Here is a 14741-nt window from a genome sequence, read left to right as displayed (position 1 = left end):
CATCAAGAACCCCTAGTTTGACCCCTCACATGCTACTTAAAGCATATTTTTTTGGTGTGTTTCTTTCCTGTATATTGAAGTCGATGGAGTGAATATACAAATGGCCATAACTTTTTTTCGCCGAGTTTCCGGCAGAGCAGGCCTCTCATTCTGTGTACCGTAATGACCAAATGAATAGAAGAAAACAAAAATAAAAAGTATGTCATGAACGTCACAGGTAAAACCCTATTCTTTGAGCTTTTGGGCCTGTGGCTCCCCGGCTAAATACACCATTACTCACATCCAGAATCGAATTAATGTCTCCTGAGCAGAATGGCAAAATGAATGTGTATATACAGCAGTAAAAGAAAGTGGAAATAGCAACAACACAAACGAGACAGATACAAGTGTTTTTTTTTCTATTTAATTAATAGAAATCACTAATTGATATAAAATATTAAAGAAATAAAAAAAGGCTGAAGTTTGACTTCAATTACTTTGACAATGCACGCATTAAGACAACAATGCACGCGTTTCGCGTTAAGACAGTATAGCTTTACAGGCTTACTTTGTGGACGAATAGAGTTCAATGTCACCTAGCTAGCAGATAGTTTATTTGATCTTTTAGCATTTTGTCTCTGTAAAGCTGAAGAAAGAAAACCGAACAGATACATAATGCCATGTAAAAATGCACTCTGACTGTGATATACAAAACGTTTGCAACAGTATTACGTTTAGTTGGACAACTGGAAAAGAAAACCAGCAATAACTGCAGTTGTACGACCAACTAAGGTATACAGCATCAATGGAATCCAAAGGTCATTGTTGACAATATTGTAAACAGTGGTGCGTGAGATGCAGTCAAAGTAAAACATTAACACTCGTTTCCTTGCTCTGATCAAGGATTAAGAATTGTAAGACATGGAAGAAGTTGGTGAGTTGGATTGGCGAGTTTAACTCTTTCCCAAATGCATCCACCACAACGCAAACAACAAATGCAGCAAATACTAGTGCAATGAAAGAGATACGTGATGTCGCTAAATGAAATTTGTTCAGACATTTTTCGAACTAAAAACAAGTCAAAAGAAATCTGCAGCTCTAAACAAAAGCAAGCATACTCAAAATGCCCGGGTAACAGTTTTTTTTTTTTTCTTCCTTCCTTCATTTCCTTGCTAGTAGTACTTCCGTTCCTATGTCTCAAGATGAATAGATGGAATCTCCTAATATCCAAGACTACTGGCAGTCTCAGAAATGCCCTGTAAGCCATCTTTGGATGCCAAAACATGTCCCACCAAGTTTTTTTTAAATAAATACAATGTGCCACTATAAGGGCACTGATCGCATCCAGTCTCTCATCTTCCATGATGGTCTGCCCTCCCCCTCTCCCTCCCGGAAGGGACGTCTTTAGAAAGTCTGCCTCATCTCTCCGTGAGGAAGACTCAAATGTCTGTTTTAATTTTGTCCAGAGAGTTGTCAATCTTTGTCAGAGTCTTTTTGATGCGTAGAGCCGTTAACCTGGCTGATGGATTCTGATACCAGCACTCCTTCATAAGTTTAGCCATGGAGGTTAAAGTCTGGAGATGATGAGAAAAAGAAAATCAATCACTTTGATTAGATTTGTGATGAAAAAAAAAAAAAAAAAAAAAAAAAAACACACAAAAAACAAACATTATTAACCACTTAAACCTTATCCTTCATTAACCGTAAGGTTAATGAAGGATAAGTGTCTTCGGTGAAAATAGCTGATCTACAATGCGTGGATCAGCTATTTTTGTTCTCCTGTTATGACATGCCCAGAATAGAGACGCTAGGTGTTTAAATGGTTAATCATATTATGTGATTTTGACAAGACAAATGCGTGTTGCAATGCAATCAAGTATGAAAACCTAACATTACGGGTACTCACCGGGTCTGAGAACCATCTGTTTGGGATGTTGGGCCTTTGCTGGTCCACACATACAACCTTCTTCATATCCTCAAAGCTGGGGTCACTGGGGACAACATCATGGAAAGGAGGCTTGTAGTCTTCCACAATGCCTACATGAAGAGAATGCAAGACATTATTATATACTTCTGCTGGACACATCACCAGATGTGTGGATTATCGGCATGTTATCATAGGTTAACATTTTGCTCATTTGAAATGCAGCAAAGTTCTGTAAGTAGGGTTTACTTGGTTGAGCAAATCGCTTTTTCAATTACAGCTTATACTGAATAATCAGTAAAGAATACATCATTTTGTCATAACATGCTCCAAGGCGCCATTGTGGACGAGAGAAGGGAATGTGAGGTTTCTGTGTCCAGTGTTAGTCAATATCTTAAGTGTCGCCGCCAGACCAGTGTCCACTATAAATAGCGATAAAGCCATTTAACTGTGAGAGGAGAAAGCAGGATCCATTTCAGATAAGACGCCACTGGGCTTCCCCGCAGACCACAGATGGTGGGTGTGGGATGTGTCACTCACAGCCAAGTCATTTCATCAATGGCAGACAGGCTTTCACTAAGTTTAAGTCCAGTTAATTGATTAGTTGGGAAAATAGTAGAATGCTTTACAGCCATAATAACAAGATTAGTATTTTAAGAGGATCGTCTAAACTTGGTAAATTCTTGCATACATATGTGATGTTAGCACTGGACTCTAAGTGAATTTCACCAGGGCTGAAAGGTTTCTAGGATAATTCTATTTACCTCTAGAGTAGTTCAGTCTTGAGTGGTAGTCTACTGTACTGAGAGAGTGTCTTCCAACATTCCCATAAAACCAGAGCATAAACTTTTACTATATGTGTTTAATAGATCAAGCTGAATGCAGACAAGATAGAGAGCGATCTGACTCAGTGGAGACTGACAAAACAATGTGAAGATGTACTGACCGTTGCTTACAGTCCTTCTGGCTATCTCCCAGAGGACCAGGCCCAGGGCCCAGATGTCCACTCTCTTGTAGGACTCAAAGCAGTCCATCTGGATGGAGTCATCCAGTACCTCAGGGGCCATGTAGCGTTTTGTCCCCACTTTAGGGTTGTTGCCCACATCCAACTCGTTGGTGTCTTGGAAATGCATCACAGCCAAACCTAGAGTGGAAACACAGGTTACTTTAATTTTACCATATTAGCCACATGAACCTTGCATCCATATCCATGTGTCATAATAGGCGAACATTTGGCAAACATATGCTAACATTTGGCAAAAATGTGAATATTCGATAGAAATAGCATCTCTCTTGTGTTGCAAGACGTGAGCTTGTAGATCGACTATTTTTGCCAAACAGATTTGGTGTAGAAGAAATCAAAGAGGGGACCATGTATTGACTACTGAGGGACCACAGGCAGTGAAGTGGTTAAAAGGACCATACCTGTTTAGCCAATATACTACAACTACCTACTAGCTTTAACTATGTTAAAGTAGAAATACAAACTTTGTGTCAATAAAAACAGAGTAGGTTTATGATGTACACTCCACTTCCCAAAGCAGATGTAGGGCTTAATTATCACTCTGTGGAGAAACGGAACTAGAAGAACTAAACACCGAACATCCAATAAACAGTTAAACTAACCAGGTTAGAACCAGTATCTGAAATGCTTTTTTCCCCCTTTCTCATTAGTGCAAAGAACATTGCCAGCTTGAGACAGAGAGGTCTGAGTGCTTCTTAATGTGTTTTTGTTTAAAGGCTGAGAGCCCGCTAGACTGCTAGCTATTCACACTCTAATGTTCAACAAATAGATGAGAGGGACAGGGCTAGAGCAGTTGAATGTATTGCAGGTGCGTCTTTCATGCAACAAACAAACAAACTAACATCATAACAGTACATTGTATGAAAGAACAGGACGCTGAACCCCATTACATTACAAGGACAGCGGAAAAGTGCAACAACACATAAAGGCTTCCAACTGAATAGGCTTTGTCCTGATTTATCAGCATCCTCACCTAGGTCAGCGATGCAGCACTGTCCGTTCTTGTTAACAAGTATATTTTTGCTCTTGAGGTCTCGATGGGCGATGGCTGGCTTGCCCTGGGTGCCGAAGATCTCCACATGGAGGTGTGCCAAGCCACTGGAAATGGAGAGCGCCATACGCAGGCAGCTGGGTTCGTCTACGGTACTGAGCTGAAGGTAGTCATACAGTGAGCCCATCTCGTGGTAGTGGGTGATCAGCCACAGCTGGGTGCTAGAGTTCCTGGAGGTCATGTCGGAAGCTATGAAGCCTGAGGTGAGAGAGCATTGCAGAAGCTTGAATGAGTGCTTCTTCAAAAACAAGTGCAATCCCAGCCACAGTGCCCTGGCCTGCATAATGTTTTCATACCGCATGTTAGGCAGGCTACATACCCAGGATGTTCTCGTGCCTTAGCAGTACTGTGTTGTAGATCTCAGTCTCTCTGAACCAGGACTTTTCATCTCTGGAGGAGAAGATCTTCACAGCAACACTTTCTCCCTGCCACTGGCCCCTCCACACCTCTCCATAACGGCCCTTACCTGGCAGAGGGGAAAGTAGTGTCGTTAACTCAATGTACACATTGTTCAACATGTAGGGTATACAAATGTAGTGTATAAATTATTATATATTATCAAACTTTGTTTTTGTTTCATTCGTATGGTCAAGTTTGGACTTGTGTTTACAATGCAGACATAGTACACAATGCTCATTCAATTCAATTCAATTCAAAGGAGCTTTATTGGCATGAGAAAACATACGTTAAATTGCCAAAGCAAGTGTCAAAATAAAATAAATTCACTCCTTTTTACAAAAGATGTTTGGCCGAAGGCTTGGCCTTTCACATTAATGACTTGTTGCTGAGATTTTTTCTGGCTCTGAAGATGCTAAAGTAGACCTTACAAATCAAATGTTGTGCAATATTGGGTTTAGGGACTTGATGGCTGGGACAATTGCGCTAGCATCCTGACAGGCCTTCTGAGCACTCCCACAGCACACTGTTTTGTAACCCAAATACCTATTCTAAATGTACTGCACTTATGGTTGAGTGTTTGGCCAGTGCCTGCAATGGAAGCGCTCAAAATAGAGCTGGACTATGACTCAATTAGTGTCACAAATAAAGACGCCATAACATAAAGTGAAGCTCTCTTAGTGAAATCTGTTAACAAGGTTTCATCCTCCTGGCTTTAAGAAACCATCAAGGAATCATATATTGACTGTGTTTTGTTTTGTTTTGTTTTATCTCATGTATCAAGGAAGTGGGCCTCGAGTTTGAGGGTAGAAGATTGGTATACCCATAACTACCCAGCAGTATTTTCACTGAGTTACATGCAAGGGTGCTGATGGAAGATTGTGTTAGCTCCCTGCCCTGACATAGATGTGGCAGCAATATTCCACTGACAATGTACATGTTTTACTGAAGACAGCCATATCTAACCAGCAAATAGATATGTACATCCCACTTCCTTTATTTATTTGTAGAACAGACTGGATAGGGAGCACAGACCAAATATAACAAATATTAATTAAAACAAATGAGTTCTTGTGGTCGGGTTGTCCCGTTTCATTTCTTTTTAATCCGTCAGTGGCAGCTGTGCTGGTTAAGTTCAGTGTGTCACTGCCGATAGACATGAACGTTTACTTTCCTCAAACTAGAGCCCACGATTTGTGTTGTGTGCGCAATGCATGGCAACTCCTTGTACTTACCCACACACTCGTTGAGTGTGATCTGTCGAGCCACTGTTCTTTGAACAAGAAACGGGAGACCTGAACCACTTCCTGAAGTACAGGAATGATCCAGCAGGTCCTGTTAAAGAGATAAAATAAAAAATAAATAACAATGGACGTTGTCCCAATAGAAGGCCATGTAAATTGCAAAATCCAATGCTACCAATCACATGTTCTCAAAGTGGGGCCCGGGGACCCCCAGGGGCCCTTGAGGGTGTTCCTGAGGGTCCCCAGCAAAATGAGGAAACATTAAACATTTAAACACTTTAAAGTCCTATTTTATATTTCGGCTATTTGAAACATAGTGAGCTTGTAGATCGGCTATTTTCAAAATCACAGATTGAGATGACGCAGCATATGGTACTCATATGGAGGTAAGCAGGATGCAGCAAGGGTGTGTGTGTACTGTGTAGGGGTAGGGGTACTCTCGTTTAGCAGAGTGCCCCCTGCTGAGTAAACAACAGAAGTGACTCCCACTCGTTGGATATTTGTTTGATGGCTGGAGATACTATCTAATCCCATTGCCAGACTCCAAACAGGCTGGATGGTGCTAAGCCATTTATTTTTATCTCCACTTGGGACACAGCACTTTCCCTTTGTTGACACAAGGGGGCAGTGTACTGCAGCCCTCTGTTAGATGGTCTGTTACTGCTTACAAAAACAAACTGCCAAACTGGGAGGGCAGGACATAGACAGAACATCAGGGGGGAGGAAAAGAATCAAGTCTCAGATAAACAAATGCATAATAAAAACAGCTGAGAGACACTGGAACAGCAACACAGTTATGAGAGTAGAGGCCATAAAATAAATGGGTCATTTTGCTAGGAGGTTAAATGGCCCGGTTTGGTGGGAGGGTACATCTGGGCCATGCCATTCTGCACCAGAATCCAAGCAGACATTAGAATATAATTATTATCAGAGCTGAATTCTGGACCCTGGGCTACACATGGACAACGAGCATGTGTTTCAGTCCAATTTTGCATGTTACAGCGTCACCACTGTTAGTAATAACCTTTCTCATGGTGCTGCCAAGCACTTTTTAATTATTCTGAAACAAACATTCCATGGCTGCTTATTTAGACTATTGGTTGCCAACTAACTGCCCTAATGGATTTTGAAAATAGCTTGAAATGGATCCAAGATCATCAACCCCTCACACTATGGCCGAAAAAAATAAAAGAAGTAATAATAATTGTAATAATGTTTTTCTTTCTTTTTTCTTATATATGAATCACACAAAAAAAAATATATGTAATCAACTAAATGTATTAGTCTGATTAACCACTTAAGCTTGTATTATGTGCCACTATAAACATTGTCCACCATGCCTTTATGTTTAGTCATTAAAGATGAATTGGATTGTCTGGGATTTCAGTTGCTAAGGCTGGAATAAGGTGTAGAGAAATTGATACTTCAGTATGTCCCCAGAGACTCTTTGTGGCCGTACAAGCACAAAGCAGCATGGGAATCACAAATGTTTATACGCTGCAGTACAAACAATGGCTCTCAAAATTCATGGGGAACAAGGAAATCTTTTCGACATGTATTTATTATTCCATGATTTAAAGGATCATGAAACAGACTGTGGAGTGACGCAAACATACATTTTTGAGGGCACGCACCAGATTGCACGTTGTTTATGCTCAACTTGATTATATAGTGCGTCAGCCAATGGCTGTGCTTGGTTGTCATTCAGGCTCAACGCTAACCACAGGACTCCACCCAACCACTGGACCAGTAAGAAGACCTCAAAACATAAACCACTCTCTGGATGAAACCCACATGTTGGGGTTGAACTGCAGAAGACGACTTGCAGTGTACCGACACATAATCATGAGGATATTGTCTTTGTTTGCTAACAAAAATCACACACAGGGGCGTCACAAGGGGGGGGGGGGGGGGGGGGGGGTGGGAGGGACTGAGTTACTAGGGCCCAAGGTGGAGGGACCTTACTTATTTTATGCTTTAGCTATTTTTTGAAAAGTCGTGAAAATGTGTGCAAATCTATGAATATATGTATATTTTTAAGCAACATTTGTAACTCAAATTTAGCTTCTGGGGTGTCCCTGGAACGAAATATTTTGAGATGGGGATCCGTGGCCAAATACATATCATTTTGGGGTCCTTCACATGAAAACCTTTGAGCACCACTGACATAGAAACATGGGTTTTTCAAAAAACCTTAGAAGGATTTGAAATATTCGAAGACTTGTGAAAATTTTCACATAAAAAAAAAAAAAAGCAGATCTACAAGCTCGCAGCGCGGCACTCGCAGCGCAGCACCGAGTGCCGCGCTGTGAGTTTGTATATCTGCTATTTTAAAGCACAAAATAATGTGTTACCAGTCTGAATGAAGAACATTCATGGCGGGCCCGCAGTGAATCCTTGTACCCAGTAGGGATGTCACGATACCAGAAATCTAGTAGTCGATGCCAATACCATTGAAATTCCACGATTCTCGATACTATTTCGATACCACGGTAAAAATGAAAAATAGACAATAAATCCCATGTAGTTCAACATACACTCCTTTATTAGAAGTGAACAACAAACAACAATACTGTATGATTAAACAGAAGTTGCATGTAGCTTTAAATGATTAAAATAAAATACTGTGCATGTAGCCTAATTTTTTTTTATCATTAATAAAATAAAAGTGTTGGCTGTGTGTGTTGCTGCTGCTGGCTTTGCTCTGGCCTGTCCTCCTTGTCAAAGTCCTCCTCTGGTTGATACTGTGAAAAGAACATTGAGATTTCAGTTAGTAGGTGTAGCTTAGACTACACTACAGCAACACACACACACACACACACACACACACACACACACACACACACACACACACACACAGAGTGCAAGCAGTAATTTAATGACGTGGTGAAACCCTTTTTAGTTCTATTTATTTATTACAAATCATAGCCTATACAACCGCGCGCGCACACACAGTCTATTACGACCGCACGCACGCACGCGCACGCACGCACACACACACACACACACACACACACACACACACACACAATCCTAGCGTAAAAAAAAAGTTAACTCAAAAGAACACTGGCTAAACAGCAATGCCAGCCTTCTCAAACAAAGAATAACGTATGTATTATTCCAGGGTTGTTTAACGTTACGTTAGGCGGTTCAGTAAATGAGCTGCCTGGCAACTTTATATAACTTTATTATGCCATGGGGGACAGGCGGGGGCTGCTCTCCATGACGAGGCTGGAGCTGGACATAACGTTACTTTGCCAGGCAGCTCATTTACTGTCTGGGCTCACCATAGTAACGTTATTAGATATGGGCAACAATGATTACACGAGAATTCAAATGCACTAACCTTGAATTCTTTGTACAAGTCTGGATGTCGGTCTTTTTAGATGTTTCGCTAGTTGGATGTGTTCCTCCCTTTCGTCTGGAAACGGTTACGACGGCATACAGGTTTTTTGACGACCAACTATTAATCCCCGCTCATCCTCGAATGCAAAGTACTATACGCGACTTTTGGTTAGTTTTTCTTCTCAACTAATGGAGGGACAGCTGTCGCTGCTGGTAAAAGGCGACGCAGATGCGTGGGCGCCGCCATGTTGCCTGTTGTTGTTTTTCTCCTTAAAGCGTGGTAGTCCACGAGACCACGACTCCACGTCGTCACGTACACAGCATCAGAGGTTGAGGGTTGCCAGATAACCGCTCATTTACAGCCCAAAAACAACACAAAAGAAGCGGCCAGATCTGGCATCTCGGTACCAACGGTACCTCGGTACTACCGTACTTGTAGAAAAGTCAGTACTGTACAGTACCGTCACATCTTGGCATCGACTAGGTACCGAAGTATCGGTTCTGGTGACAAGCCTAGTACCCAGGGCCCAGAATTTGGTGCGACACCCCTGATCACACATACAAAACATATTTATTTATTCGCACGGATGATCCGCAGAGCAAGAACAGTCAGCCAAAGCCCTACTCACTGCCAGGGTGCTCTCTCCCACGTTGGAGGCTATGAGGCCATCAATGGTTCCGTATTCAGCGTCCCGCGCCGTCAACCTCTCCATCTGGTTGTGGTGAATGCGTCTGAAGACCAGGATAGCGATGGCGGACAGCACGATGAGGACGATGATAGGAGCCACGATGACAATGGCCAGGGTTGTCACGCTGTAGCTGGGCAGCTCATCTGCTGTGGGGAGAAGAGACACCTTTGTTGAGTAAAGTGTTCACACTTCATCAAGTCCGCCATCTCAAGACAGAGTTACATTAGGATTAGATCACCAACACGTCAAAATCATGTATTTTATGTTGTTGTGTCCGCTAGGCCAGAGACTACCGGTATGTTTTTGCACCAGTCTGTCCATTCGTCTGTGTGTGTCTGATTCGTCTTGATCACATGACGAGATACTGTGTTTGTGATTTGAGGAATTTTGTTCAAAACAGACCAATCCTGCAAACTTCGGAAGCCAATCTTAGCCAAGGATGGAATACGGAAAATTAGACAGATCCATGTCGATCACATGACTGTAGAGATACAGTCTACCGATTTGCGTGATTTCTGGACAAAATCTGTAGGAGTACTATCCAAGAATGTGTTTTGCAAAAGTCGGCCCCATGGTGGCACTAGAACAGGCCCATGTGAAAAATGTGGGGCAGAGGTTCTGAATTGGCATCCAGGGAGTGTGTGTCCACAGTCTGTCAGGTACTGGGCCAACAGTGCCGGAGATTAGCTGGTAACAGACGGACGCACGCACGCACGCACGGACGGATGCACGCACGCACAGACACAGACAGGGAGCAAAACATAGTCTCCCCAAGCCTTCGGCCTGGAGGAGACAACAAAGACCAATTTAAAAGGACAATAGTATAATAAAATCAATAAGACCTTAAGAAAAAGGAGAACACAAACATTCATACTATGTTAATAAAGACTTGTTTTAAGACGGGATTTCAAAACAGTCAAACAGAGTTTGTACAAAGGTATCATCTCCTGTGCTTTAACCTTGGCCTTGGGACATCAATGGACCTAACTAGAGCCAGACCAATCATATGACCAAATGTAGACTTTTGCCATTTTCAATCTATTTTGGGCATGTCATTATGTCCAATGTTTAAAAAATACAGACTCACAATGATGCTGCTTGTAGATAGGCTAGTTTTGACATTTAATTTAGTACAGCTTTAGTGGTTAAATAAAAATAAAGTTCAAGACTATCCCATGGCCAAACCCACACCCACACCCACACCCACACACACACACTTAAAAAGGTGTGTAGCAGTGTTTTGGATGTGGATGGATGCTGTGTCACACAGACCACGTCACACTAGTCAGGTGAATCAGTGCCAGAGGTCAACCACAGCCTCCTGGCCTGGGCTGAGTCATAAAGACAGGTGATGATAATTATGGATGCTGAAGCGAACACTCCCTCCCTTTAGCTCCTACCCCCCCCCCAACCTCCTCCCCTTCTGACAGGACCACACACACACTCACGCAGACCAGCAGCACACAGCCCTGCAGCAATATGGGCATAACAGCAGACGGTCAAAACCACGGAAGGCACACACACACACACACACACACACACACACACACACACACACACACACACACACACACACACACACACACACACACACACACACACACACACACACACACACACACACACACACACACACACACACACACACACACACACACACACACACACACACACACACACACACACACACACACACACACACACACACACACACACACACACACACACACAGAGCTCATCCAGGCAGCGGAGCCCAGCCTCGGGAAGTGACAACCGCACACACACTCCAAACATTCCAGGGGAAAGACTGTACAGCCTCCAGCACAGACAATGCTCCCCCTTTTCTCCCAGCATATACTGAACTCTTTTTCCCTCATACATAGACCTGGCGAACACACTCTGGGAGCTAGCTAGTCTTGAACCAAACACATCTAGGCCAGAGGGGATGCATTTGAGTCGCACATCTGATAGCAGATGTGGGTCAAATTGCATTTACAGATAACTTCTGTTGTTGCCACTTGGAATGTCTGATGGGTGTACTTACTTAGTCAAATAATACAACACAGTGAGTGATGGACACTGATGGAGTGATAGTATAGAGGTTTAAGTAGAATCTTTTATGATTAACAATTTATAGGAAAATACTCATTTATGGGATACTTCTGTCCCCATGGCAGAAACCGCAAACAATAATGGTGTTCCAAGAACCTTGAAACAAGATACTGTTTCCTAATACTGTTTGATGCAGGTCTGCTCCAAAAATGTACACGAGGAAGAAAGATTGCATTCACCTATTAAATATATTCTAATGCGCGATATCCTGGGCCTTTTGAGCCTGGCCATCTGTTTGTTTGTTTGTTTGTTAACTGGTGGGAGAGGTGAGGGAGGGAGGGTGACAAAGACTTTACATATGGTGGCCTGTCTCTTGTCTCTCCATTCCCCAAGGACTTCACCCTCTGGTCTTATGTCAGCCAGCCGTGACAGCCACAGAGGGGACAGGGGTGAGTGGACCATGACTAAACAATATATTCACAGCCTCCCTCTCCGTTCCCATTTCCCCTACTGTCCTTTCCATTTTTTCTGTTTCCTCTGTGGTCCCCCTTGGATTGCAACCGTACATACCCAAAAGACAGTCTAATGCGAGCTGGCGAGGATGGACACGGCAAAAGACGATTTCACGGCCGAGGGATTGTTGGCTTGTTGTCCTCCTTAGCGGAGAGGATAGAATGTGCATCCCTTTGGACTTAAAACACAGGCATAACTAACCCTCATTGGCATTCCTAATTGGAATGGAGGCGAAATCTAAAAAAGGATGTACTAGGCTGATGCCCACACCAGGCATAATGGAGCAGTGTTTCACAAATGCCATGGAAAAAAGGACAGATGGTGATGCATGTAATGCATTCTGGGTAGTGTAGTACCTTGGACTGGCAGCTCCACCGTGCTGTTCAAGTTACACAGGTGCCCGTGGCAGCACTCCACTATCTGGTCCCTGGACGGCGGGGTCTTGCAGGTCATCCTGCTCTGCTCGTAGACCTTGAAGCAGCCTTTCTGGTACACCAGGGAGCCTGCGTTCATCGTCAGCGATGAGAAACATTGGTGGCCCATGCAGCGCCCCCCCGTCACACACGAGCTGCCCTCACACACACATTCGTGCTCCTCCTTGGCGAGGGGCCTGGCTTCCTCCTCTGAAACGAAATTAAAGAAAAAGGAGTTTTAAGACCTTGAGACAGAGCTGATAAAGCCAGTCCTGCACTCATATCAATGTAAACATTTGCTTTCTGTGGGGGTTTTGAAAAGTAAAAAATAAAAGGTAAAAGCTATAATTCATCAATTCAAGCGTTTAAGCTTGAAACCCACCAGTCGTGCAAGCATAAGCGCATGGACGCTGCTTTTCTTTTGCCCTATGAATGCAGCCGCTCTTACTGGCCATGCACGGACACTCTACTCACACAAAGAATTTGTTTCCCGCTCTTGGAGGAGAAAAATGCATAGAAATGCATTGAGCACCACTGTAGCCAGGTTTACACTCTAAAATCCTCAGTAATCATAATTTGGGTTCATATGTGCACTCTTGGAGTTACAGACCCAAAAAGGGTTCATTTGATTCTTAACTATTAATCATTTGGTGGAGGAACCTACTAAAGGATCTCTGCGGGTCCCCAGACCGCATGTTGAGAACCACTGGGTTAGGGGTAGATAGGGCAAGGGGAGTTAGCAATAATGGGTTGACGACTTGTGGAGTGGAAAGTGGGTAGATGTGGGGTTTGGCTTTTTCCGGTTGGCCAAAATAATAATGGAGATAATGGGGATAAAGTTTGATGCTGTTGTGTTTAGTGTTTACAAACAGGCAGACCGCTACCCATATTAAAAGTGACACTGGGAAAAGGTCTGTGTGAAATGACATCCAAGAAAACTATCGAACAAATCACCTTTCCCAGTGCCTGCTTGCACAGTGACGTTCATGTTACATAGGTGGCCCTGGCAACACTTCACAACATGGGCCGATGAGCGTGGAGTGGCACATGTGCCTCTGCCTTCCTCGTCATCTCTGAGGCAGCCCTTCTGGTGGACGGCAGCCCCGTCCGTCATGGTCACAGAGGAGAAACACTGCTGACCGAGGCAGCGGTCGCCCTGCTCACACACCAGCCCCTCGCACACGCACTCCTGGTCTCTGAGGACCGGTCTGCCGGAAGACACTTCCACATCTGATGAAAAGAATCAGACAGATATGAGGAAATCCATTAGAGCAACATCATTATCATCCCAACAATTTGAATGGCATTTACTGAGATGGAAAAAACACAGAAGATTAAAGTATTATTGAAGTGAGGCTCGGCCTAAAGGCTCATACGACAATATGAAGAGGTCCATTCCCCGATTGGGATTTGCAATAGTGGCAACAACATGATTGAAAGCTCAGTCAACAACGCTAGTTTTCAAAGGATTTAAAAGGACATGGGAAAGTAACTCTTCCCCCAGCTTATTCCCCCAGGATTTTCTTTTCCTCTACATCAGGGCTTGACATTAAGGCTTGTCCTGTTCTCTCCGAGTCTGAAATTTTTATCCGGACAAGTGACTTTTGTGCCTGGACAAGTGAATGGGAAATGTACTTGTCCATAGGACAAGTGCCTCAAAAAGTTAATGTCAAGCCCTGCTCTACATGAATACATCATTTTGAAAAACATGTTTTCGTAATGCTAGCATGTGGTATTGACTGTCCGATGAACAGCTCACCTCTTCCTAGTGGCTGCACAGTGATGTTTATGTTACACAGGTCGCCATGGCAGCACTCAACCACCAGCTCAGGGGCTGGGGGGCCTCCGCAGCTCACCGAGTCCTCTCCTCCGTTACCCACAATGCAGCCTTTCTGCTGAACCTGTGTGCCGTTCAGGATGGCGAGGGCAGAGAAGCACTGCTGGCCGGAACACCGTTCCACACTGCCGCAAGTCGCCCCGTCACATATGCAGTCGTAGCTCCCTGCACCTCCCTTATCTAAAAGGAAACAAACAACATAAACACACACAATTGTATATTCAAAACACTTTGATCTCACACATGGCTGATCATATCTGGAACGAATATTATA

General features: G+C 43.5%; 1 protein-coding gene across 2 annotated transcripts in view; it reads right to left on the bottom strand.

Moving 5' to 3' along the window:
* Positions 1-402: 402 nt before the first annotated feature.
* LOC308307365 (activin receptor type-1-like) overlaps positions 403-14741 on the bottom strand; it is a 29704-nt gene continuing 15365 nt past the window's right edge. Inside the window, exons 3-12 of one of the 2 annotated variants that reach the window (XM_080752599.1) lie at positions 14390-14647; positions 13585-13860; positions 12574-12840; positions 9593-9795; positions 5610-5709; positions 4298-4444; positions 3901-4176; positions 2850-3047; positions 1886-2016; positions 403-1553 (exon numbers count right to left, since the gene is read on the bottom strand). In XM_080752599.1, coding sequence (XP_080608725.1) covers positions 1419-1553; positions 1886-2016; positions 2850-3047; positions 3901-4176; positions 4298-4444; positions 5610-5709; positions 9593-9795; positions 12574-12840; positions 13585-13860; positions 14390-14647 — 1991 coding nt within the window. In that variant the 3' untranslated portion in view covers positions 403-1418. Of the gene's footprint in view, positions 1554-1885; positions 2017-2849; positions 3048-3900; positions 4177-4297; positions 4445-5609; positions 5710-9592; positions 9799-12573; positions 12841-13584; positions 13861-14389; positions 14648-14741 lie in introns of both variants that reach the window. The other variant, XM_080752598.1, reaches the window with a different exon arrangement.

This window comes from Nannobrachium achirus, assembly GCF_963921795.1.
Source record: "Nannobrachium achirus genome assembly, chromosome: 22".
Lineage (NCBI taxonomy): Eukaryota > Metazoa > Chordata > Actinopteri > Myctophiformes > Myctophidae > Nannobrachium > Nannobrachium achirus.
The sequence above is the reverse complement of the archived record's forward strand: the minus strand, read 5'-3'. Positions and strand labels throughout refer to the sequence as shown.